The sequence below is a fragment of the Drosophila santomea genome, chromosome 3L, assembly GCF_016746245.2.
Source record: "Drosophila santomea strain STO CAGO 1482 chromosome 3L, Prin_Dsan_1.1, whole genome shotgun sequence".
In the NCBI taxonomy this organism is placed as follows: Eukaryota; Metazoa; Arthropoda; class Insecta; order Diptera; family Drosophilidae; genus Drosophila; species Drosophila santomea.
Genome location: NC_053018.2, coordinates 6426313 through 6448727, shown reverse-complemented (window position 1 = coordinate 6448727; position 22415 = coordinate 6426313). Strand labels below are relative to the sequence as shown.

The 22415-nt window shown below is 48.3% G+C and overlaps 8 protein-coding genes and 1 long non-coding RNA gene across 15 annotated transcripts; 4 read left to right on the top strand and 5 right to left on the bottom strand.

Moving 5' to 3' along the window:
* The first annotated feature begins 1378 nt into the window (after positions 1-1378).
* LOC120450036 (alpha-tocopherol transfer protein-like) lies at positions 1379-4571 on the top strand. Its single transcript, XM_039632789.2, has 2 exons — positions 1379-1588; positions 3501-4571. Exon 2 carries the CDS (start codon positions 3581-3583, stop codon positions 4553-4555), a length of 975 nt encoding a protein of 324 aa, XP_039488723.1. The 5' UTR covers positions 1379-1588; positions 3501-3580; the 3' UTR covers positions 4556-4571.
* Positions 4572-4788: 217 nt separating this feature from the next.
* Positions 4789-6458, bottom strand: LOC120450037 (peptidoglycan-recognition protein LD). Of its 3 annotated transcripts, XM_039632791.2 has the most exons (4): positions 6295-6458; positions 5724-6020; positions 5190-5368; positions 4789-5125 (listed from the first exon to the last, which is right to left on the bottom strand). In XM_039632791.2, exons 1-4 carry the CDS (start codon positions 6323-6325, stop codon positions 4799-4801), a joined length of 834 nt encoding a protein of 277 aa, XP_039488725.1. In that variant the 5' UTR covers positions 6326-6458; the 3' UTR covers positions 4789-4798. The 3 variants fall into 3 exon arrangements, with proteins under 3 accessions (XP_039488725.1, XP_039488724.1, XP_039488726.1); XM_039632790.2 differs by having other exon boundaries at positions 5724-6458; XM_039632792.2 differs by lacking the exon at positions 4789-5125 and having other exon boundaries at positions 5300-5417; positions 5724-6458.
* Positions 6459-6608: 150 nt separating this feature from the next.
* On the bottom strand, positions 6609-7990 carry LOC120450040 (transmembrane protein 11 homolog, mitochondrial). Of its 2 annotated transcripts, none has more exons than XM_039632795.1 (4): positions 7881-7990; positions 7483-7631; positions 7241-7425; positions 6609-7178 (listed from the first exon to the last, which is right to left on the bottom strand). In XM_039632795.1, the coding sequence occupies exons 1-4, from the start codon at positions 7901-7903 to the stop codon at positions 7014-7016; spliced, it is 522 nt and encodes a 173-aa protein (XP_039488729.1). In that variant the 5' UTR covers positions 7904-7990; the 3' UTR covers positions 6609-7013. The 2 variants fall into 2 exon arrangements, with proteins under 2 accessions (XP_039488729.1, XP_039488730.1); XM_039632796.1 differs by having other exon boundaries at positions 7901-7945.
* A 398-nt stretch (positions 7991-8388) lies between these two features.
* Positions 8389-10378, top strand: LOC120450031 (membrane-associated tyrosine- and threonine-specific cdc2-inhibitory kinase). The gene is made up of 4 exons (XM_039632782.2): positions 8389-9426; positions 9490-9635; positions 9692-10056; positions 10112-10378. Exons 1-4 carry the CDS (start codon positions 8472-8474, stop codon positions 10245-10247), a joined length of 1602 nt encoding a protein of 533 aa, XP_039488716.1. The 5' UTR covers positions 8389-8471; the 3' UTR covers positions 10248-10378.
* On the bottom strand, positions 9457-10553 carry LOC120450042. Of its 2 annotated transcripts, XR_005616240.1 has the most exons (4): positions 10415-10553; positions 10079-10226; positions 9767-9967; positions 9458-9593 (listed from the first exon to the last, which is right to left on the bottom strand). It is a non-coding gene; the product is annotated as an uncharacterized LOC120450042 (long non-coding RNA). The 2 variants fall into 2 exon arrangements; XR_005616241.2 differs by lacking the exon at positions 9767-9967 and having other exon boundaries at positions 9457-9593.
* A 102-nt stretch (positions 10554-10655) lies between these two features.
* LOC120450039 (nucleolar protein 12) lies at positions 10656-11764 on the top strand. The gene is made up of 2 exons (XM_039632794.2): positions 10656-10811; positions 10871-11764. The coding sequence occupies exons 1-2, from the start codon at positions 10750-10752 to the stop codon at positions 11595-11597; spliced, it is 789 nt and encodes a 262-aa protein (XP_039488728.1). The 5' UTR covers positions 10656-10749; the 3' UTR covers positions 11598-11764.
* A 163-nt stretch (positions 11765-11927) lies between these two features.
* On the bottom strand, positions 11928-18905 carry LOC120450030 (ubiquitin carboxyl-terminal hydrolase 36). Of its 2 annotated transcripts, none has more exons than XM_039632780.2 (4): positions 18097-18903; positions 15631-16388; positions 13939-15573; positions 11928-12856 (listed from the first exon to the last, which is right to left on the bottom strand). In XM_039632780.2, exons 1-4 carry the CDS (start codon positions 18428-18430, stop codon positions 12464-12466), a joined length of 3120 nt encoding a protein of 1039 aa, XP_039488714.1. In that variant the 5' UTR covers positions 18431-18903; the 3' UTR covers positions 11928-12463. The 2 variants fall into 2 exon arrangements, with proteins under 2 accessions (XP_039488714.1, XP_039488715.1); XM_039632781.2 differs by lacking the exon at positions 11928-12856 and adding an exon at positions 13188-13591 and having other exon boundaries at positions 18097-18905.
* A 112-nt stretch (positions 18906-19017) lies between these two features.
* Positions 19018-21018, top strand: LOC120450032 (bifunctional coenzyme A synthase). Of its 2 annotated transcripts, XM_039632783.1 has the most exons (3): positions 19018-19062; positions 19165-19821; positions 19889-21018. In XM_039632783.1, exons 2-3 carry the CDS (start codon positions 19263-19265, stop codon positions 20884-20886), a joined length of 1557 nt encoding a protein of 518 aa, XP_039488717.1. In that variant the 5' UTR covers positions 19018-19062; positions 19165-19262; the 3' UTR covers positions 20887-21018. The 2 variants fall into 2 exon arrangements, with proteins under 2 accessions (XP_039488717.1, XP_039488718.1); XM_039632784.1 differs by lacking the exon at positions 19018-19062 and having other exon boundaries at positions 19146-19821.
* LOC120450038 (thioredoxin-like protein 1) lies at positions 20922-22213 on the bottom strand. Its single transcript, XM_039632793.2, has 3 exons — positions 21674-22213; positions 21334-21617; positions 20922-21271 (listed from the first exon to the last, which is right to left on the bottom strand). The coding sequence occupies exons 1-3, from the start codon at positions 22037-22039 to the stop codon at positions 21058-21060; spliced, it is 864 nt and encodes a 287-aa protein (XP_039488727.1). The 5' UTR covers positions 22040-22213; the 3' UTR covers positions 20922-21057.
* Positions 22214-22415: the final 202 nt, after the last annotated feature.

Below are 22415 nucleotides of genomic sequence, written 5' to 3'. Positions count from 1 at the left end.
ACCAAGGCTACGAAGGGAACTCTCTCCCGAGTGGCCTTCTTTCAGCCATCAATTAACGAAATTGTCATTGAATCAAGGCTCATAACAAGATCAACATTAATTATCATCGAACAAAGGCATTTTCACACTGCAGTTTAATGATTGCTTAGCACTCAGGGCGTGTCCGCTCCGCCCATCCGCCCATCCATCCAATCAACGCGCCCACGGGCGTGGGGCAACTAATCATTATATTAGCATGCTGATGATCGCAACTCAATGAAGCCCCCCGTGCATTTGGACCTACGCCCTTCGGGTTGGGAAATGCCGAAATGCCAACGCCACTCACATGTCCAAAATGACCAAATGTTCAAATGTTCAAATGTCCAAGCCCACGTCACGGCCCTGGGTCCAAAAAAATATCCGAAAGGGCCAACGCATTTCCCAGCCGTAAACTGCAGTCGCACTGCGAAACTGGCACTGCAACTGGAACTGGAATTGGAACTGAAACTGACACTGGAGAGCTGGATAAACAAGACGATGTCAGCAGATGACGTATCCGCCGGCTGATCATTAGGTGTTTGGGCCATTAGCAATGGCGACAGCATCATTACCATCGGGGGATTGCATTTTCAAGGTTGGCCACCATTCTCGCCTCACTGCCACCTCCAGTCGGACCATGAAAATGCAAATTTTTTTTCACCACTCGCTCTGCGAGTGAGCAATGTTTTTCAAGCCAACCTAATGAATGAAATGATCGTGAAAAAAAGGCGTAGGGAATGCATCTATGGATTCATAAAGCTATAGTGGGCGTTATAACTGGGAAGGAAAGTCGAAAATGTACCGCTAGCGAACCTGATCTACAGCCACTGGTGGCCAAGTGGTCAAGTGGCCAACTGACTGACTGACAGCCTGACTGAATGACTGACTGACTGACTGGCTGACTGACATTGCCCAACAACAGCGGCTCTTTAATACTTTATGGCTACCTTTGATGGCTGGGATCTGCGCCTGGCTCTACCCCCTTGGCTCTCCCCCCAAAAACATGTGGCCAAAAGGTTCGTGTACTTCGTACTTTCAGTTTCGTCGGGCCAAAAACTTGTTCCCTCCATCTCCAACACCATAACCAACTCCAGCTTCAGCTAAATCTCAATCTCCATGCAGCAGCAGCAGCATTTACCCACCGCACAAACCGATCAGATTGCATTCGAATCCCTCGCTCAGACACTCAGACACTCAGACACTCACCTATACATACATAGATACGCGGTGTGCGCTTGTAGTGGTTTGCCCATTATATAATCCAGTTAATTTCTTTAACAATTTTTGTTTCTCCTCGGGCTTTTGCGTTGTTTTGCTAGACGAGGCCTCTCCAGCCAGCGTCATTCGTTGTTTGGACCTCGCGTTGCTTGGACGTACATTTTAATCGGCGCGTCGTCTCTCGAAGATCGTCTGACTTAGCTATATCTCGACTATATCTCGAGCTACTCATATATCCAACTCATATATCCAAGAGTTTCCTTATCAAGGATTGCAAAACGGGCGTTTGGCATTGCGCATACGCAGCGTGTGACGTGCTTAGTAAAGCGATCAAGGAATCAAAAACAGGAGTGTAAGTGCCAAACTGTGCGTGTTTGTGATAATTTCGAGAACTGCTGAAACTATATGGGAAATATTGAAACGCAAAGGATATATTAATAAGATAGCACAAGCGTACAAGGATTATAAAATCATACAACATTTTCAATACTTTTAAAATATATTAATAACAAGAAAGAGTGTTCAAATGCGGCATTTATTGAGCAAACAAGAATAACCATAAGTTATAGGATAATAACTTAAAATTAATCTTTTGCGAAGATTACTTTTTTTGAAAAACTAACTTTTCATGCGCCATTTAATCAAAAAGCAATCAACTACCGCAAGATGTATGAAAATCCAATTAACCTTTAGCCAAATTGGATTGGCAATTGTGTGCTCGCTTTTGAAAAAGCAAACATGATCAGCCCGAAACCTTTTTCCAAATCCATCAGCGAGGAGCATAAAGGAGGCGGTGGAAAACCAATTACCAAATAAGCCACGATTGCACCGCCTGTTGCATTATTGGCCCGTTCAGTTGGCCACACAAAAGCCACGCAAGCCACAACGAGCTCCTAATAAACATGTTGAAACCTGTGAAAGAGTGCGAAAGAGTGCGAAAGAGTGGGGCAGATGGCGAGCGAAAGAGATGGCAAGCGGGATCCAACGGCCGCATTGCCCAATGACATTTTGAAATCGCAGCATTTCCAGTTGGGGGGAAAACCGACAAAACGAAAAGTGAAAAGCCCAAAAAAAAACACAAACGTTGTATGCAAATTTTCGACCAAAAATCGGAATCAATTAAATGGCACAGAGTTCGCAACACTCAAACCGTAGATACAAACATACAAACAACATAGAGATGTATGCAAATGGGTCGATGTCATGGGAAAAGGCATTTCTATCGCGATTATCTGGGATTCGAGGTACGAGGTTCGATGTTCGAGGTGCGCAGACAAAGGGCCAGCGGCCATAAAGCCATAAAGCAATAAATCCGCACTAAAACAATCAAATCCATCGGCAGTTCGGATCACAAATTGTGTGCAAATATTGGCATTGGTATAAAGCCGATCGTGTTGATGCATCCCAAGCTGGCAATTTGTTTATCCCCCAAAAGTCAAACTCAAACAGTGGCTCCAAAAGGGGGGGGTCATTGTTCAGTCGCTTTCCTCACAGTTTTCTTAGCTTTCCCCGCTCTTTTGTGTGTTATGCAATCGGCGGTGCTCAAACAGTGAAACTCTTTCTTGTACTAGCTAATTACGAACGTTTTGTCTGCGTATTAGTCATATACATTTTTTGACCCGCTTTCGGTAAACAGTTTTGAACTTGAACCAATTTGCCAGCTTCTTTTTTGGTTTAATTTTTTGCCACATTTTATGTGTGGCATTAATGGCATTTGGTCGGTTTTTGGCTCCCCTGACAACAAAGAAGTGAATAATTTATACATTTTTTTTTCATTTCGTCGCTTTTGCATTGTCCATTTTGCCTTTTGGTCGCTGTTTTAACAAATACGCGTCTCTGGTGAGTTTTAATTAACAAATATTTGCAAATTACAGCGATCCGTGATCCGGTGGCGTTCGCCTTGAGATCACTGAGACCTTGAACTAATTTCTATGGGTAGACCCCCACTAAATCTTATTGATATATGCAGAATTATTAAACAATAAGCTTAGCTGTTGTTGCCTTACAGAGAGATTGGATGAACTAAACCAAAGGCCAAGTAGTACGAACTTGGATAAGTTTATAGTTGATATGCAGTTGAGTACCTTTTATAAAGACTTAAGCTTACTCAAGCTTTCATTTAGACAAATTTTCCTTATTTAATTTAATTACATATTCTATAAGTAAGTATGCAAGTAAACTTAATCTCTCCAAGCACATAATCATACGCCTTGCTTATGAGAAAAAAACCCGACTAATCCGCGACTCCTTATCTTTCTTTGTAGTGACCGCAATCCATGCTCAGCGCGTGACCACTGAGTAGCCACAAGGAACCGCAGATCTTCCAGCGCAGAAGGAAACCAGAATGGTGCAGGATCAGGGAGAGAGCACAGTGCTGCCGGAGGCACTGCTGAAGATCGCCAAGCGGGAGCTGCGCGAGGATCGTTGCACCCGGGAGCAGTGCCTGGAGCAGCTGCGCAATTGGGTGGCCAAGAACGAGGATCTGCGGAATGTGCGATGCGACGACACCTTCCTGCTGCGCTTCCTGCGCGCCAAGAAGTTCAGTGTGCCGATGGCCGAGCAGACGCTGCTCAAGTACCTGAACATCAGGCGCACATTTCCACACATGAGCACCCAGCTGGACTATTTGGAGCCGCGACTCGGCGACCTCATCGATCAGGGATACATTTTTGCGGTGCCACAGCGGGATAAGCACGGTCGCCGCGTGGTGGTCATCAATGCCAAGGGGCTGAATCCGAAGATACACACCAGCTGCGACCAGGCGAAGGCGCACTTCCTCACCTACGAGTGCCTGATGGAGGATCAGGAGACGCAGATCACCGGACTGACGCATGTGGGTGACTTTGCCGGCGTGACCACGGCGCATGTGACCAACTGGAATCCCACGGAGTTCGCGCGCATCTTCAAGTGGGGCGAGCAATCGCTGCCCATGCGTCACAAGGAGATCCACCTTATCAATGTGCCATCCACGCTGAAGTGGCTCATTGATTTCGTGAAGAACCGCGTCAGTTCCAAGATGAAGAACCGCCTGATCATCTACGGCAGCGAAAAGGAGCTGATGAAGAGCGTGGATCAAGGCTGCCTGCCGCTGGAAATGGGCGGCAAAGTGCCCATGCGTGAGATGATCGAGCTGTGGAAACAGGAGCTGGCGACCAAGCGGGACCTCATCCTCGGCCTGGACAAGAGCACGCTGCTCTCCGATCGCGGCATCCAGCGGAAAAGCAGCTTCAATGCCGAAAAGGCCTCCACCGGCGGACCAAACTTCGTTTCACAAATCGAGTCCATCGAGGGCAGCTTTCGGAAACTGGAGTTTGACTAGCCTATTCGACTGGTCCAGTTGTAGTTGTTTAAGTTTATAGTCCTTAGTCTTAGGCATCATCCGTTAACCCAATGCGCAACGCTTCGCCGGTCCCCCGATCCTGGCCAGCGCCCGATCCAGGGGATCCCAGATTCGCTTATCGGTGGCACCCGCTTTACTCATCCTGCGCTTCTTTGTATACTGTTTGTGTTTGGCGTACAATAAACGAGAGGAATCATTTTGGAACCGTGTGTCTGTGTGGATTCACTTGGCCGTTTGGTGGTTCGCGTAGTGCGGCCAGTGTCTCAGTTCCCGCTGCAGTGCGTCCGTTCTGCTGCCCATCACGTAGAGTTGGTACTCCTGCTGCAGTGTACGGCGCTTCAGGGATTCCAGGATCAGAGCCTGGGCGGCCATCAACTGGCAGGCTATGGGTGCTCGCCCACTGAAGTTACCCACGAAGGCCACCACCAAAGAGTCTTTTCCGGGAAGATCCCTCGGAATTTGGCTCCGATAGTGCCAACCTTGTGCCTCAAAGACCTGGCAATCGCCGGCGACCAGGAAGTTGTAGGGCAGCTGCCCAAGATGTGACCTCTAAGGGGATGAATGAATTTAGCTTTAATCATAATACATGCTCGTATATTTCCGATTTACTCACTTCCAGCTCACGCAATACATCCGGGCAATCATCATGGCACCCATTGCCCTCGGTATGGGTAAAGATCACTGTGCAGACACTGATCGGTTCCAAGAGTGTGCCCCGACCCTGAAGATCCACATCCGACCATATATCGTGCCCTATGAGACTGAGTCGGTAGCCAAAGTCAGGCGCTTGGGCTGCAAGCAGTGATTCAAAGTGATTCAGTCATTAAGTGGCTTTGTCAACCTATAAAGGCAAATTTCGAAAAATTTAACATTGAGTCATGTGCATGCATACGAAAAATAAGCCGAGTATTTTAGTTAGCTTATCAAAGAAAAGGGGTTTGTTTATTTAAAAACATTGAATGCCACATACATCACATGTATAATTCGTACATAACTAGATTTTCTGATTGAACACTTTTTCGCCTGCCCAGCAAAACTCACATGTGCGCAGCTTATCATAACCCAAAGCTAATTGAGATTTATTTATTGTAACAAAAGCGATTCGAGCACGTACTCGTGCACGTCCTCCATCAGCTGGCAAACTCACTTTGTCTCCAGAGCAAATAGGCGGCGAGTGCCAAGGCGGAGGCACACATGACCAGCAGACCCACCGAGCGCCAATTGATGCAGTCGTGCTGGTGCGTCGGGTTGCAGGAAGACAGCGCCGGCGAGGAGGAGGCTGTGTGGGATGAGGGTGTATTGGTGGAGCGCTGAGCAGCTGCCAGCAGGGGAGTGGATTCGCTGGCATCGCAATCCTTGTTGACGCGAATGTGTATGTCTGGGATGGCTTCCAGGCTGCCATATGTGGACTGGGAGACTGCGGCTGGCGAGGGACTACGACGTGCTATCGTAGCGAAATATAGAGCAAACAACACATTATGGAGTTTAGCCGAGATAAAAGCTACCAGATGATTAGTCAAGTGGCACAGTTTGTCCAGGCCACTCTGATCTTGGTGGGCATAGTACTTGCTGATGGCACGCAGACTGTAGGCGCTCACGAAGATCGGCATCTTGCCACTCACTAAGTGGGAACTGGCATCTCCAGTCGAGATGCAGATATATCTCACCCCGTTAACAATATCTTATCAAGACAAGGGCTTATCTACAGCGGGACTTACCCGCGCGCACGGCTATGTGGCTGGAGTCCATGGCTAAACTGCTCCGGCTGCAGCCTCGTCGGCATCAAGGTGCTGCTGTGCACTGGGTCAACTCCGTACCGGTTCGCACTGGAACACACCACTCGATCGATCGGTGGCGGCGATGTCAACCACCGCCAGCAGAATGCATAAAACGACTGAGACGAGAACAACGGAGAGAGCCCGCATGAAGCTCAGCATTTCCGTAAGTCATCAGTTGGGAATTCTCAACGGGTCTCTTATCGCAGTCATGCTTAAACTCTCTCTTAAGTGTGGAGCAACTTTAAAGCGGGAAATAACATTCGCATTGCGTTTATTTTGACTTTCGTTTACTGATATCTTCAACTAGACTCTAATAACAATCATAAATGGGTTTCGCTTTATACACAGAGGTTGGCTTTGCTTAATTTACAGTGCAGAGGCTGCTCCTCCCTTAAGACTAACTTAGGCTTGGGAACCGTAATAAGTTATGAGCATGCTAGCCAGTTTAAGTGGCAGCCACGGGAACACTAAACATGGCCACTGGACAGAGACGTGGCCTGGGACTTGGGAACATTTAAAAGTTTCACGAAAGACAATACACGGAGCTAAAATCGTTCGAAAATCTAAAAGAAATGCATTCGCCTATGTGCTTAATTTAAACTTATTATAGGACTGGCCTAATCCAGCAGCTGGCCATATCAGCGGCTCCTTCGAATTCCCTACTTGTAGGTCCTCCAAATCTGCCAGGCGCACAAAGCAGCCGAGAGGAAGGATACGCCGCGGTGCAAGTATTTGGTTTTTGAGTTGGACGAGTAGCCCAAAATCACAGGCGAGGAGACATCTGTCAGTGGTAGTTTTTCCAACACAGTGTCATTATTTTCTACCTGTAATGACCAACGAAAGTTAGTTGCTTAATCTTGGAAATCTGGAATTTTTCGTTTCATACCTGATATTGACAGCAAGGATCATAGTTCCAGGAGACCGTGTACAGTCCTGTGCAAAAAATCGAGAGGGCACAAGCGGGTGCTGCAATCAGGGGGCGATCCCGCCAGAGCAAGCTGGCCACCATGGCAATCACTCCATTGGCCACCGCCGTCTTGTGCAGGCAGTTGCCCACCCAGATCCAACGACCTGTGAAGATAGGTAATCAGTGATCAATCCTTCAAAGGAACACTCCCAAGAGCTCACCAGTTTCGTCGCCCAGGCGAGGCGGCTCTATGATAATGAAGTCCACCTTGGCTTCCAGCGCCTTGTCCAGCTCGGCCTCAAATCTTTCGTGGGCATTGGAACTGTCGTAGACCTCGCGGATGACATGGAAAGTGGGCACCTTACTCGTGCTGGACAAGTAGAAGAACAACACACAAATCAATCACGGTTATCTGGATGTGGAGCTCAAGGTTAAGGTCAAGATTAAGCCGAGAACAACAGAAGCACAGAAGCCATTGTCCAGCCGAGATAAATAGAAGAAGCCGCCTAGTAAATTGCATAACCAGGGCAGGTGCACTTGTGATCTGGAATTCGGCTGCACCCAGGTCGAGTGCGTTGCGTAATCCCAGTGCATCTACGTAACTGGGCGCCGTATTTACCTTTCTATATTTTTGCTAACCATTTTGCTAATAAATTTGTTGTTTTCTATGTTGTTAATAAACTCAGTGCGGCCGCAGTTGGACCGTTAAAATATACCAGGTACCTATGGGCATAATACTGCAAATACCATTTGCTATTTGCTATGTACCGCAAAAAATACCACAGCGGGCGGAATTTTTGAATTACGACGCATTTGCAAAAGTCATTCTTTCTGAAAAAAGCAGCCTGTGCATAAAGAGACCATTAAATGTTGCAGATTATTTAGTAATTTAACAAAACTTAATAGATATATGCGTGGCTTAGTTTGGAAAATATTTCAGCATTTGTTTAGCTCCCTGGCTCTATCTTCTCTATAAACGATATTTAAGTCGATGCAATTAAAAAACAAATTACGTGTGTTTATTAACCTTACACAATTACAGGAGCGTTAGTTAATTGAAACAAATAATTATACTTCCAAACGAAAATAAATATATTTCGTAAAATTTGGTAAAAGCCGGCTCTTATTGTCCCAGGCGACCGGGGATTTCGCCGGTCGTCCGATATGGTCACACTCGCCCACTCGTAAGAAAAGACACCCAAAATTGAAAATGGAAAAGCATCATCGCCTGCCGCTCCCTGAATTGCACGACGACAAACACAGACACAAACAGTGCAATGGCGAGAACAGCAATCGCTTCCGGCCGCCGAAGTACAAGACGCGTGGCTACGTCGCCGTGGACAACAACAATCTGAACCGAAGCCAATCGCTGGGCTCCTGCAGCGCCAACAGTTCACAGATCGCCCACGCGATCTCCTTCCGGGACGCCGGGTGTCTGGATTCCAGTATGCTGCCCTCGTCGCCAGTCCAGGCAGAACTGAGCACCCTCTCCATGTCACACTTCGAGCAGTGCTTCGAAAGGCTGGCCAAACTGGGCGAAGGATCCTTCGGCGAGGTGTTCCAGGTGCGCGACCGCTCCGATGGGCGGTTATATGCGGTCAAGATCTCCAAGCAGCTGTTCCGCGGCGAACAGTACCGCGCCGAGCGTCTGGAAGAGGTCCGGCGGTATGAAGAGTTCTCCGGCCATGAGAACTGCATCCGGTTTATCCGCGCCTGGGAGCAGTACGACCGGCTGTACATGCAAATGGAGCTGTGCCGCGAAAGCCTGGAGCAGTACTTGCTGCGCTGCCAAAGGATACCCGAGGAGCGCATCTGGCACATCTTGCTAGATTTGCTTAGGGGACTTAAATCGCTGCATGACCGGAATCTCATCCATTTAGACATTAAACTGGACAATGTACTGATCGGCGAGGACGACGAGACGTGCAAGTTGGCGGACTTTGGGCTGGTCATCGATGTGGACAAGGCCAACAACCATCACGCGACGGAAGGAGATTCGAGGTATATGGCTCCAGAGATCCTGCAGGGTCACTTCTCCAAGGCTGCGGATATTTTCAGTCTGGGCATCGCCATGCTAGAGCTGGCGTGCTACATGGATCTTCCTTCCAACGGCCCACTGTGGCACGAACTAAGGCACGGCATCCTGCCCGAGGAGTTCATAAACAGTGAGTATTGCTATTGGATTGCTATTTAGATGGCAGGTTGCTAAAGTCTTCCTCGTAACACAGAAATATCACTGGAGCTGCAGTCGGTAATAAAGTCCATGATGATGCCGGATCCTGCGCAGAGGCCGACGGCCGATCAACTACTCTCACATCCCAAGCTGCAGCACCTGCAAAAGAAGCGCAAGTCGCTGATGAACTTGAGCATGCTGGTAAGTACCCCCAAGCAGATCACTGAGAAACATTAATAACCCATAGCAACTTGCAGTCGCGTAGTTTTAGGCGATCCCGTCGCGCCGTGTGGGGAAGAATGTGCAATTGGAAAACGGCCGCTTTCCGTTACCTTCTATACTTTCTGGAGGTCCTGCATCTATGTAAGCCCATAACGGCCTCACAGCCCAACATTAACTTAGTTCCCCCGTCGCCTTCGTCAAAAGGAGTGCCTTTGGTGCCTCGGGTGGAGTTCCAGCTGGTAGGATCCACACCCATTGCCAATCGTGACTGCTATGCCTCCGACTTCCTTTCCGGCGAGGACCCGCTGGACCTATCCAATCAGGGTACCCCCAACGTAATAAATTCCACGCCATTGAACACAAACCAAGGCAAATCCCGTATGGATTTGCTAAAGAATAAGTGAGTACCCTTGATCGCTTACCCATGGACTAGAATATAACCTATCCGCTTTCAGTGTGGATTCGATGGGCAGGTACGTTCAGGTACACGATTTCGAAAGTCCGTGCTCCGCCATGTCTTCCGCCAAGGTCCTCGACACCTCATCGTTCCGACGCAAAAAACTCTTCGTTCTGGAATATGACGACGAGTGAGTACGATGCCAGAGAGCAACGTAAACCGAATGAATTTATGATACACCCAATATATATCAGTTACAAAACGAATACCAGATACATATGGCAACAGAATATATCGTTAATTGTATTTTGCTTAGTTCTAGACTGTAGTGTTGTACGAAGTTCCCTAGATTTAGTCTTACAATTGTGTAATGTTAATGCTTCTTTAGAAGAACTTGTTGAACTTGAACATATAATCATGTGATATATATACGAAAAGCGATTTGAAAAGTTTAAAAATAAAAACTAACTGAAATTGAAACTTGCACTGGATACTTTTATGACATTTAGGCATATGAAACAACAACTATTGAAGGTAAAATACAACGAAGACATGATAACTATAAATATTGCTTACAAATATTTTGAATTGCAACGTGCGTTGAGTTTCGGGCAAAAGTATTTCGGTCATCTGGTAACACTGGCCACTCGCACATGTTAGAAACGTAAACAAAAACGCAAAACACAATTTTTAAAAATGACCAGAAAAAAGGCTCCCAAGAAGAAAACAGAGGTCGTCTTCGACAACAAGAAACGCATGTAAGTAAGGCGACAAATAATCCTCGGAGGATACTAATGTCCCAATCCAAATCCCGCAGAGAGTTCCTCAGTGGCTTCCGGAAAAGAAAGAACGAACGACGATCGCGTGCAAAGGCGGAGCTGGAAAGAAACCTAAAAAATGAACGCAAGCGTATCCGGCAGGAAGTTAAGGATGGCTTCAACCACCTGAAGAAGTCCTTCGAACCACTGCGCGAACTCACCGAGGAGGACAAGGCCGAGGAAGAGCAGCAGGAGGAGACCTACGAAGATGACGAAGTGCAGGTGAAGATCGTGGAGCTGACCACCAACGATCTGGCAGCCAAGCGCAATATGTTGGGTGCCAACACGGCAGAGGAAAGTGAACCGGAGGAGCAGGCTGAACAGAGCGAGGAGGACGACGTCGACCAGGCCAACAGGATACCCGGCATGGATTTCGATCCCAACGCACGCAAACGTAAATCCAAGCCGGTGGACGAAGAGGAGCCAAAGGCCAAAAAGGACACCAACTCTACGCAGCCGGATATCAAGAGCAAAAAGGATCTCGACCGCCTAATGAAGACCAAAACGCTGAAGAAAATGCACCAGAGCAAGCTGTTCAAGCAAAAGGAGCGCCTCGACAAGAAGAACAACCAGAAGAAGGCCAAGCGGGACCGCAACAACACCATCAAGAGCGTGCCCAAGCACCAGCGCAAACAGCTCAAGTACGGAAAGTCCAACCAGACCAAGTACCGAAAGGGACGGATGGTCAACAAGAAGGAGCTGCGGCGCAAACGCAATGCCGACTGAATTTAGCTTTTAGCATATTGTTTTACGGTTTATTTACTATTACTCTAGTTGATCAAATAAACTGTATAATTCCTGGCTTGTACAATAATTTTGCTAATACGCCGCTCGATTTCTTTGTACCGCTCGCGTACATATTTCGTATTCATGGTACATATACATCCAACATACTTTATTTTTGTTTTTTTCTTTTTTTGGGTTATTAACATTGGCAATTTCGCTGCTTGCCGCTGTTTGGGTTATGCTCTATAAATAAAAGGGGGGCGCCGCTAAAATTACACTCAATTTTTCATGGGTCCTAGGTCTATTCTGAAATCTATGTACAAAGTTTACTTGCTTGCTGGTTAGGCATAGGTTCTTAAAATATTGGGTTGCTTTATTTCCATTATGCGCAGTTGTTTAGCATGGTAAGTGTTTGCTTTTACGAGGTTAACATTTTTTAAAAATGAAACAGAGCGGTAACCTTGTTTGTTTTCTGATTACTGGCGTCATTAAAGCGGTATCCTTTGTTTCCAATGGATGCAAGGTTACCGGTTCAGTGTAAACGTTATTCTGCCAAAAACAATAAAATGTAATTTCTTGCATTTCTTTTTATCGTACTTAATAATAGGCTTAGATTCTAATGGGGCTGTGCTTGGATGAAGGTTCGGGATGATTCTGGGGGTAACAGTTATGCTCTAGCTTATAGCTTACAGTCCTACGCCTACTCCTACTTATAATATGTTCATCATAATCAGCAGTTAAAAAACGTTTACAAAACTCATGCGAAATTGAAATCCAATAACAAATGCACACGCCGCAGTCGCATCGGCGTCTCCCTCTCCTTCTCCGCCATCTCTTTCTCCTGACCATCGCCTATCCGCATCCAGTTAGGATTGCTGCTGCTGCTGCTGTGCCGATGGCTGTCGCCGACTGAAGCCACCGCCGGCGGCCAGGTGACGTTGCAGGGCTCGCTGCTGCTGGAACTTGGCGCTGCCTGGTCCTCCGAAGCGATTGAACTTGAACTTGTTGCGCTGCTGGAAGTTCTGGCGAAAGTTCTGATTGTAGAAACGCGGAAATCCACCTCCTCCTCCGCCGTTCTTGTTCCAGCGCTTCTGACCCTCGTACTCCTGGAACGGATTGTAGCCGGGCGTGCTGTTGCTGGCATTGTTTGCCTTGGCCGATCCAGACGACTTCACCTTTCGCTGACGTCCACGATCCATCTCATTCTCCTCATCGTCATCGAGGTCCCGCTGCCGCTGCTCTCGCGCATCCACCAGTAGCTGCGGAAAACAGAATATCAAGCATTATTCTAGAGTTCGGACCTTGTGAATGGACAGGCTGGCATGCGCTAGGTAATGAAGCTTATGCAGATGAGTACGGTACGCTCACGAACAAGCACTGGGAATGCATATTGTATTCGAAATGGGTGAGTGGCTTACGGTTGACGGTTCACGGTGACAGGTTATCAGGCAAAACGGTAACGGCACAACGGTTGAATTTATGGCGTATCAGGCGGGGAAATGAAAGAAACAATGGGCTGGCCAGCAGTCAAATCATAAGCTTCATTGCACGGGGACACGGATGCGGAGTCATCGGGTGCATTACCTAGGCTCTGGTGCAGTCACTCCCTCCCGCAATGACTTTTGCAACTCTCTATACACTTTTAACGCTCGGTGAACGGAGGACGCGTTGTGGTGTCCACCCGGTTGGGTACGGATACCATCAACGCAATCACAGACTATTCGGGGTAATCGTATCGTTTGTATTGTGTGTGCTTTGTGGGGAAACAGAAAGAGCGTCGCCTCCGCCGCCGCTTCTGCCTCCTACCGGCCGTCCGTGAGACGATCCGGATCGGGTGCGTAAGCGCTCGCGTCTGATATCGCCACTGCAATTACGACCACGTCGTTACTGTCACTGCCACTAGACGCGTTGACTGCTACCGAGCTCTCGACGATATCGCTGCCATCCACACTGCCGTGACCAGCTATCCGTTTCGCACAAACCAACTCAAAAGGCTAAATGAATGGGGATAATGTGGAAACAAATGCAAATTACAAACAAGTTCGTTTAGTAAATTAACTCAATCCAATTGCATATCATGCAACAACTAAGCGACCGACATAGAAAATAAAGGAGTAAGACCACACAACCAGTTAAAGAACAAATAGTTAGTCAAGGACGCAAATGCGTTACGAGATCAAAATAAGTGAACCAAATTATGTTTTAATCGTATACCGCAACTTATATTTTTGAAGCAAAGGCCCAAAGAAAGTGTGAACTATGCATAGATTTAGTATAAACGCAAGTGCCATAGTTACAGAGATAAAGAAGCGCTTGAAGGAAAATTCCTTAGTAAACTCACCTCCTTCTCGAGCTCCGCAGGTTTGCCATTCCAACTGAGCACCGAGGAGCCGTATCCCCGATGAGATTGCTTCAGCAGCTCGTTAATGGTGCTACCATTCGAGGTGGCCTCGCTCTGGTAACCATTGCCCACCCTTGGCTGCTGGTGCGACTTGACCGCACTGCCGTTAAGCAACTTTTGGCGCTTGGCGCCTGGCGTTGCCGGCGACTCCGTGGAGGGTTTGGTACTCGAGAACGGATTGCGATGCGTCTTGCTTGGTGTTTGTATTTTCGCCGGCGCTTCCTCCTCCTCATCATCATCATCGTCTATGTCGTCGACCTCATCGTTTCGCGTAACTTTCCAGATACCCGTCTTCGATTTGATGACCGCCGGCGAGGGTGGCGTTTTGGGCGATGGTGGTGCTTTGCATTGAGACTGCGATTGTTTCTGTGGGTGCCAGCCATTCGTTAGCTGAATGCTGGACTCCTCCTCATCGTCGTCGTCATCACTGTCTGCGGACTTTTTCAGGCTCTTGAATATCTCGTCTATGGCATCAGTCTTTTGTTTGCTGTTGTTAACATGAACTGATGACGAGGCGGAGCCGTTGGTAAGGCTGCCATTGGTCTTACTGTGACCATTGGTCTGACCAGACTCTTGGTCCGACTCGCTAGAGTCCTCTCCACTTCGACGCTTGCGGGGATTGGGTTGTGGCGCCTCCTCCTCCTCGGAGGCGGATTCGTAGGGCACTAGACTTTTCAGTGGCGTTTTGACGGGAGTCTTTACTTGGATCTTCACTGGCGACTTTGGCTTCTCTGTGTGATCGTCCGTCATCTTGGGCATGCTCGGCAGCTGCGCTGTCGTTGGCCTGGGCGTCATCTCATCTTCGCTGTCTTCATCCTCCGAGGAGATTGGCAGATATTGTTGCTGGTTTATTGATTTGTGGTTGCTGCTGCTGTTGCTGCTTGTGGAGGAACTTTTGTTACCATTTGCAGTGGGAGCTGGATTAGCTTCGCCTTTAGCGTGTGCGCCAACCAGTGGAGGCTTCGCAGTGTCCTGAAACTTTCCGGTCCCCAGCTGGAAACCGTTTTGCTGACTTTGCTGGTGGTGCTGCTTAAACTGGATGGCGGTTTTCTGGGCATTGCCATTGCTGTAACCGTTTACTCCACCTGGCGGCAGTTGAGGACCAATGAAACGGGTTGGCGAAGGCGAAGACACAGTTGCCGCCGGCACTGGCGTTGTGCTGTGTCCATTGGTCAAACGCACTCCATTGGGCCTGTTAGCCGCCGGACTGGCAGCCTGTGAGAGGTCCAGTTCGTAGAACATAATATAGGCATTTGTGTTGCACACACTCTGCATTGCGATTGGCCGCACGTAGCTGTCGTCGAAGTTGTAATAGCTGCCCGTATCCGTGGAGCCAATGGCCGTATAGTGACCGCAATGCTGGGAGACTCCCAAGTGAGTGACCATCGACACCAGGCGATAGGTAAGCGGTTGTGCCTGAGCCGCTGGTGAACGGGCAGCGTATTTGCTTAAATCGATGCGTGGCTTGAAGGAGATCTGCTTGGTCAGCTTGTTGCCGATCATGGAGAATCGCTTCAGCTGGATGCAAAGCGTGATTGGGGCACGCTCCAAAGAGAATTGCTTTGTGGCAGATACCTGCAAGCGATACGTTTAAAAAACTGATCTACAAAACAAATGTCAGAAAAACCGTACCTTCTTCTTGCATCCCTCGCACTTGTAGCCCATATCCTCTAGCCGTTCGCGGGAGAAGTGTCCCTCGAAAGCATCCTCCAGGGAGTCTGCCTTGCGGATGTCAAGCAACAGATCCTGGAAGTGCTGGAACGTGATGGACACATGGTTGCAGCTCAGACAGCGCACCTCGCTGCGCAGATAGCCGCCAAAGATCTGTCCCAGCGGCGTAGTCTCCTTTACCAGCTGATCCAGCTCTTTGTAGTTGCGGAAGCGCATCAGATAGGCCCGCTCCATGGCCTCGACCAGGAAGCGCAGGAACTCGTGCGCATCCTCCTGCCGCCCAACGACCATGTGTTTGCAGATCTGCTTTAGCTTGGAGTAGATGAGGAAGGGCCTGACGGCCGACTGATTGCTTTGTGTGGCCAGCAGTGTCTTGGCCATGGCACAAACGATGCAACCGCCGCCAGATTCGGCCACATTGCAGTTCTCCAGATGCGCCTGCTCCGAAACGAGCCAATTGGCTAGGGCGGGGATGTGCAGGAGCGCTTGAAGCGTTGAGTTGAGGTAGCAGGTGTTGCCCACATTGATCATGCCCGTGCCCACCTGCCATTTACGCTCCGACTGCTTCCAGCCAATGCGTATGTTCTCCCGAGGATATAGTACCCTCTTTGGCTTGGGCAGCTCATTGGGATTGCTTGTCGGATGCGGATGATTGTTGTGGTTGTTGTGGTGCGACTGATTGTTCGGGTGCTCCGCTTGCTTGCGGGCGCCGTTATTGTCTGCAAAGGTAAAGAGGACGGTAGCCAATTTAAGCACGTGCCACAGGAGAAGGCAGCAAGGAGACAGGAACAGCTTGTAGAGCAGCCACAGGGCGAACCCGTCCACCATTATCACAGTCATAATGCATTTATTGGAAGGAGTCCCTTCTGCAGATTAAGTCACTTGCTCCGAGCAGCTATAAAATATAAATAAAACCAGCAGCGCTCGCTGTGGAAACTGCTGACACACAATCGCACTCCCATCACCTGTGCGCAGTGTTGAAAAGGGTGCACTTTTATTGTACCTAGGCACAAGATTGTGCAGAATTAAGATAGCTATTCGATTGCACAAAGAAACTTGAACACAAAAGCTATGCTAACAGAAATGTCTAGTGCTAGATTTAGAAACACAAAACCTTAAGCATCGTTACAGAGCGTGAGAGCACCGAAAGTTAGCTAAAAATATTTACACAGCAGTAATCTCAATCAATTTTATTTTTATTCATATATATATCCTTGAAATTTTGTTTGGCAAATTGTACACACCGTTCCCATCGATGTACCTATCCAGGTACACATATCTCAGCTATTACCCAACACTATCGTATATTTGATAACAACGAGCGTGTGAGCGGGATGGCGACAGGCAGAAGAAGAAAATTTACGCTGATAACAGCAAGCGATTGAGAGGGATGGCGAGTGCTGAAGCTGGCAAAGTGTCTGCTGCTGACGAATACAGTGGTCTCGCTCTGGCTCAGGGGGTTGGGGCGGCACAGTGTTGCCAACTGAATTTTTGGCGCGACCTAACAGTGGTTGTTGTAGGCCCATTGCTCCCCCCTTTTATTGTCTTTGTAACTGTGTTCGAGGCATTGACCAGGCCAAAAAAAAAAAAAAACGAAAAGGCGAAATATCTTGTAACAGCTCCTGCTGCTGCTGGGCTTTGTGTCCACTTCCTGCTCTGCGTGAATCACTTTTGCGAGTGTGGCCTTTGTTTGTGCTCTTTTTATCACACACAAGCAGATTGCGGCGCATTTACCGCATCTAAAAAGTACAACAAAGCCAATAAAAGCACCGCTGGCGCTGGCCATGTGTGCGGGGGAACGAGACAGAACTAGAGAGGGGAGCCCTCGTGCTTTTTTTCTTTTTTTTGTTCTTTCTTACTTTTGCCGCTGGAAAGACAGCACGTTTTTTTCCGCCACAACTTCTGTGAATCAGAAGTTAAGAAGAGGCGGCTCTGTTGTTGTTGCTGCTGTCATTTTTCCAGCTTACTCTTTGCGGCGTTGTACTTGTTTTGCTTTTTCCGCGTATTCCTTGGCATTCTGTTTACACGTACACCACCCAAAACGCCGTCACACACGGACACACATGCACGCACACACATACAGAAGCGCCTGAAAAGTACAGGTATGCTGCGCTGCCGACGTCGACTGCACTGCCAACAAAATGCAGGCGGAGCAATAAAAAAAATATGTTTGCGGAAAAACATCACACGTGATTTGTGGAGGGATATTCCCAAAAGATCAGGCAAAAACAAACGGGATAATACATATATAAATGTATATATATATACATCTTATATATATATATATGAAGATATAGCACATGGAAAATTGCGCAAAAAGTTGCCACACAAAGAAGAAACACAGACGAAGACGCAGACGGAAAAAAGCCACTTTTGCAGGCAACTTTTGGATTTTTATATTTTGCTGTATCTTTACGCTTTACTCACCATGTCCATTTGCGCCCACAACTTTGCCTGTATTGTTTTTGCCACCAAAGCCATTAATGGCGCCTGGATTTCCCGGCTTGATGACAATATATTTGGATTTGAGGTTCTCCAGCACCGATTCGTGGTAATTGGGCACCTCCTCGTATTCAATTTTGGCCATCAGGATGCGCTTGGCATTGGCCACGATGTGATTTTGCAGGCTGCCGTTGGAGTCCTCGCCGCTTTTGGCCTGGTCAATCGATGAACCGGCGGCGGAGGAGTTGCCGCCAAGGGATTCTCGCAGCGCTGCGTTGACGACATTCGCCGTTTCGCACACGGCCATCGAAACGGGCATGGCGATGCTCCGGCTGGGGATTTGCGGTGGAATTTTGAACGGGTGTGGGGGGCGTGGTGTGGCGGACTGGTGGTGGTGGTTGGCCACCCAGTTAGCTAATGCACATGGGCGATCGAAGGCAGATCCTGGAGATCCTTCTGCACTGTCCACACGTCCTTCAAAACTCTGCTATGCGCTCTCTTTTCTCTTCGCCCCCCGCTCACACACTGCTTCTTGCTTCGCACACCGACTGCGACACCGACACACGCACACTAACGCACTCGGGAACACTCTTCTTTTTCTGGCTTTTTCGCGCTGCGATTTGTTGGCCAACTGAGCATTACGATTGGGAAACGTTTGCTCACAAATCGATCTGTTTCAATTTCGAACGCGGCCAGGCATTTTAAAACGAAAAGTCTGCTTTCGAAAATAGTGACGATTCCTTCCCTCGTGTTTCTTCCGACTGCGGATTCTCTTTTCGCTTCATTTTCGTCGTTTGGAGCTGCCAACTCCGGGCGTACGGCAAAGTGACGCGATAGGCCTCTCAAAATGTCCTAACGCATTTTGCGATATATACTAAACTATATTGCGATGTTTTCTTTACGATGATATACTTTTTATATTTTAATGAGATATTTTGATCTCTTGAAAATGTAAGCCATAATTTATTTATAGATTTGCAGCTTTATTTATTTACGACTATTATTCTAGTTATTAATTGATTTATTTTTAACGGTATTTTTAAACCTTATCAGTAAGCATCGATAATTACAATTGTGAACGACAACCATTCGCTATAATGTTGATGCAACTGTTGAGCTAGTTTTTAATTAGTAGCCATCACTCGAGTAGAATGGCCTCGTCCACAGGTCTCCTGGTGGTGTCCAACATCAAGCACCTGGGCAAATCCCTGCGCGCCATCGAGAAGTACGTCAACTCACTGTACATCCATCTAAATGTGTCGGGGTCAACGTCCACGACGTCACCAGTGCCACCGCCTCCGGTTTGGGGTCGCCTAATCTCGCAGCTCTACGCCAACAGCAGCAGTTATGTGGGCAACCAGTTGGACCTGCGGGTTCTTGTCTCGCCCCTACGGCCGGGTGTCAGTGGATCCTTGAAGTTGCGCCAGCCCGTGGATCTGATCTTTTCGGATGCACATCATCCGGAGCTGTGCGACAGACTCCGGGCGGATCTTAACATCAGCAAGCCAACCATTTTCCTGGAGGATTCGGTCATCTCTGATTTAGGTGCTCAGCAGGATGACACGCAGCCACCAAAGGTGTATCCCTCGGTTGTCCTGGGTGGAACCTTTGATCGCATCCATCTGGGACACAAAATATTCCTCACGCAGGCTGTACTGCGCACCTGTAAGCGTTTGGTTGTGGGCGTAACCACCTCCGCCATGACGAAGGGTAAGACGAGCATGAATTGGCAAAATGATGTGCTTATCTTAACGGCCTTTCTTATCGCTGTCTGCAGGAAAAACGCTGCCGGACTTGATTTTGCCGGTGGAGGAGCGTATCGCCCGGCTGAAGGAGTTCCTAATGGACATAGATGGTACGCTGCAATACGAGATTGTGCCGATCGATGATCCCTTTGGGCCCACGCAAGTAGATCCCGACTTGGACTTAATTGTGGTCAGTGCAGAGACATTGCGAGGCGGGCAGAAGGTCAACGAGATACGCTCAGCCAAGCAGCTGCGCGAGCTGGAGATCTTTGTGATTGACATTGTTGAAAGCAACGTACACGATGGCATCCACGAGACCAAGGTCAGCTCAAGTAACACACGCATCGATCTGCTTGGCAGCCGCTGGAGAAGGCCGGAGCCACGACCACAGCTTCCGGCGCGACCTCACATTATTGGATTGACTGGAGGCATCGCATCCGGCAAGAGCAAGATGGGCGACAGATTGGCCAAGATGGGCGCCCACGTCATCGACTGCGATAAGGTGGCCCACGATGTTTATGAACCGGGTCAGGTGTGCTTCGAAAGAATTGTGCAGCATTTTGGACAGCAAATTGTTTCCGCCGATGGTCGCATCGATCGATCAAAACTGGGACCCTTGGTGTTTGCCGATCCCAAGCAGCTGCAAGCACTCAACGGCATTGTCTGGCCGGAACTTATTGCGGAGGTGAACAGGCGGTTAGATGTACTGCGTTCCCAGGCTGAGGTGCCGCGTGTGGTGGTCCTGGAGGCAGCGATACTCCTGCGCGCGGGCTGGGAGTCCAATTGCCATGAAGTGTGGTCCATGATTGTGCCACCGGATGAGGCTGTGCGGCGAATTGTTGAGCGCAACAACCTGAGCCAGGAGGAGGCCCAAAAGCGACTTGCCAGTCAGGTGGCCAACCAGGAGATCGTGGCCAAGTCGCATGTGATATTCAGCTCGCAGTGGGATCACGAATTCACCCAGAAACAGGCGGAGCGAGCGTGGCAAATGCTCACCAAGGAATTGGATTCTTACCAGAGCAGCCTTTAACCCGATGGATATTAACTATATTACCTTGTTGATCCTTATTTTGTATGATTCTTTATGCATTTGTTGTACATTGTTTAGTTGTAAGTCCAAAGTTAAATAGAAATGCCGGGACGTCATTGGGAATAACTGAAAGCTGAAATTTTCAATGGAAACCTCCTACTAGTGGGTGACTTAGTGGCTCTCGCCCTTCTTGCCGGCCACTCGCTTAAAATCGTTCATCTTGGTGGTCATGATGGGGGAACCGATGAAGCCGATATAGTCAATCTGCGTCACATCGCCACCCGACTGATTGTTCTTCACGAAGATTTGGATGTTCTGCACATTCTGGAACTTTACATAGCGCAGATTCACGGGCACTCCGCTTTCCAGCTCCTTCTGAGCCAGGCTGCAAAATGGATTACATAGTAAGAAGTGCTATGCGAGCAGCATAGAGAAAGTAATAGCCACCTCAGATCCTGCACACTGGTCATGGACTCGGCCATGTCAAAGTCAATGGTGCGGGGCTGGTTGATGAACAGCTTAACATCCTTGGGACCCAGTTGCGAAGGTGCCTTGAACTTCAGGGAGTGAATCTTGACAGCCTGATTAAAGGTGATGGACAGGATCAGCTGCTCATCGCAGTCGGACTGCAGGTAGCCACCGGCGGAGGCCAGGGCGTGCTTTAAGTTGTGATCATCGGCTTCGTTTAGGCACTCGCACTCCTGCTTCGAGATGAAGGTGTTTAGTTCCATCTGTAAAAAGGATTATGTATTATTTTTTGTCAGTTACAAATACTGTACTATTTTACCAGTCCCTGGCCGTAATCCTCGCCCCCATCCTCGCCACCGCTGGTGCCGATGTGCTCCTGGATCTTGGCCTCGAGCCCATTGACGTCCGCACCCTGGATGCGGTCGATCTTGGTCCTGTTTCTGTAGAAGATGAACGTTGGCATGGCCGAAACGCCCTGTCCAGCAGCCGTGTCCTGGCACTTGTCCACATCCACCTTCAGGAAGATGGCCTTGGGGTACTTTGTGGGAAACATCTCGAAGATGGGCGCAATCCTCTGGCATGGGCCACACCACGTAGCTGTGAAGTCCACCACAACCAATTGGATGCCCGCTTGGGCCAACTCCGCCTGGAAGTGGGACTCATCGTTGATTACGCGCACGGACATGCTGACAGATTATGTTTCTTCTAGTTGAGCTTTTGTTTTGGCAGCCGAATTGTATTTACACAGGTAAAACTGTCTTAGCGTTTAGTGCGAATTTTTTGTTAAAGATGACTTGTAATATGCATTTAGCTCAATTCGTGCTCAGAAAAAATACCGAATACAGTATTCCAACGGCGGTCACACTGTGAATGTATCGATATTTCGAATTTCTTACTTTCTACTTTTTAGACGGACCGCTAATATGTAACAGAATAAAATACCGAAACTTGCTTATTGTATTGGTGTTGAAACATTAATTTAGCGATAAGTTGTTTGGGAATGTGTGATATTATAAAATATTTGTAATTAACAAAGCAAGTGTCACACAAAATTCGTCCAC

Excerpts from the sequence above, each read along its gene's own strand:
- LOC120450036 (XM_039632789.2), top strand. The coding sequence starts at position 3,581 with ATGGTGCAGGATCAGGGAGAGAGCACAGTGCTGCCGGAGGCACTGCTG.
- LOC120450037 (XM_039632790.2), bottom strand. The coding sequence starts at position 6,186 with ATGCCGATCTTCGTGAGCGCCTACAGTCTGCGTGCCATCAGCAAGTAC. Across the intron at positions 5,369-5,723 it reads CTATTTGCTCTGGAGACAAA|CCCAAGCGCCTGACTTTGGC; the intron begins GTGAGTTTGCCA and ends CACTGCTTGCAG. Across the intron at positions 5,126-5,189 it reads ATGTATTGCGTGAGCTGGAA|AGGTCACATCTTGGGCAGCT; the intron begins GTGAGTAAATCG and ends TCATCCCCTTAG.
- LOC120450040 (XM_039632795.1), bottom strand. The coding sequence starts at position 7,903 with ATGGTTAGCAAAAATATAGAAAG. Across the intron at positions 7,632-7,880 it reads GTTAGCAAAAATATAGAAAG|CACGAGTAAGGTGCCCACTT; the intron begins GTAAATACGGCG and ends CTACTTGTCCAG. Across the intron at positions 7,179-7,240 it reads ATCCTTGCTGTCAATATCAG|GTAGAAAATAATGACACTGT; the intron begins GTATGAAACGAA and ends TGGTCATTACAG.
- LOC120450031 (XM_039632782.2), top strand. The coding sequence starts at position 8,472 with ATGGAAAAGCATCATCGCCTGCCGCTCCCTGAATTGCACGACGACAAA. Across the intron at positions 9,427-9,489 it reads GCCCGAGGAGTTCATAAACA|AAATATCACTGGAGCTGCAG; the intron begins GTGAGTATTGCT and ends CTCGTAACACAG. Across the intron at positions 10,057-10,111 it reads ATGGATTTGCTAAAGAATAA|TGTGGATTCGATGGGCAGGT; the intron begins GTGAGTACCCTT and ends ATCCGCTTTCAG.
- LOC120450039 (XM_039632794.2), top strand. The coding sequence starts at position 10,750 with ATGACCAGAAAAAAGGCTCCCAAGAAGAAAACAGAGGTCGTCTTCGAC. Across the intron at positions 10,812-10,870 it reads TTCGACAACAAGAAACGCAT|AGAGTTCCTCAGTGGCTTCC; the intron begins GTAAGTAAGGCG and ends CAAATCCCGCAG.
- LOC120450030 (XM_039632780.2), bottom strand. The coding sequence starts at position 18,430 with ATGCCCGTTTCGATGGCCGTGTGCGAAACGGCGAATGTCGTCAACGCA. Across the intron at positions 16,389-18,096 it reads TGTGGGCGCAAATGGACATG|ACAATAACGGCGCCCGCAAG; the intron begins GTGAGTAAAGCG and ends TTACCTTTGCAG. Across the intron at positions 12,857-13,938 it reads CTGCGGAGCTCGAGAAGGAG|CTACTGGTGGATGCGCGAGA; the intron begins GTGAGTTTACTA and ends TGTTTTCCGCAG.
- LOC120450032 (XM_039632783.1), top strand. The coding sequence starts at position 19,263 with ATGGCCTCGTCCACAGGTCTCCTGGTGGTGTCCAACATCAAGCACCTG. Across the intron at positions 19,822-19,888 it reads CACCTCCGCCATGACGAAGG|GAAAAACGCTGCCGGACTTG; the intron begins GTAAGACGAGCA and ends CGCTGTCTGCAG.
- LOC120450038 (XM_039632793.2), bottom strand. The coding sequence starts at position 22,039 with ATGTCCGTGCGCGTAATCAACGATGAGTCCCACTTCCAGGCGGAGTTG. Across the intron at positions 21,618-21,673 it reads AGGATTACGGCCAGGGACTG|ATGGAACTAAACACCTTCAT; the intron begins GTAAAATAGTAC and ends TCCTTTTTACAG. Across the intron at positions 21,272-21,333 it reads ACCAGTGTGCAGGATCTGAG|CCTGGCTCAGAAGGAGCTGG; the intron begins GTGGCTATTACT and ends TCCATTTTGCAG.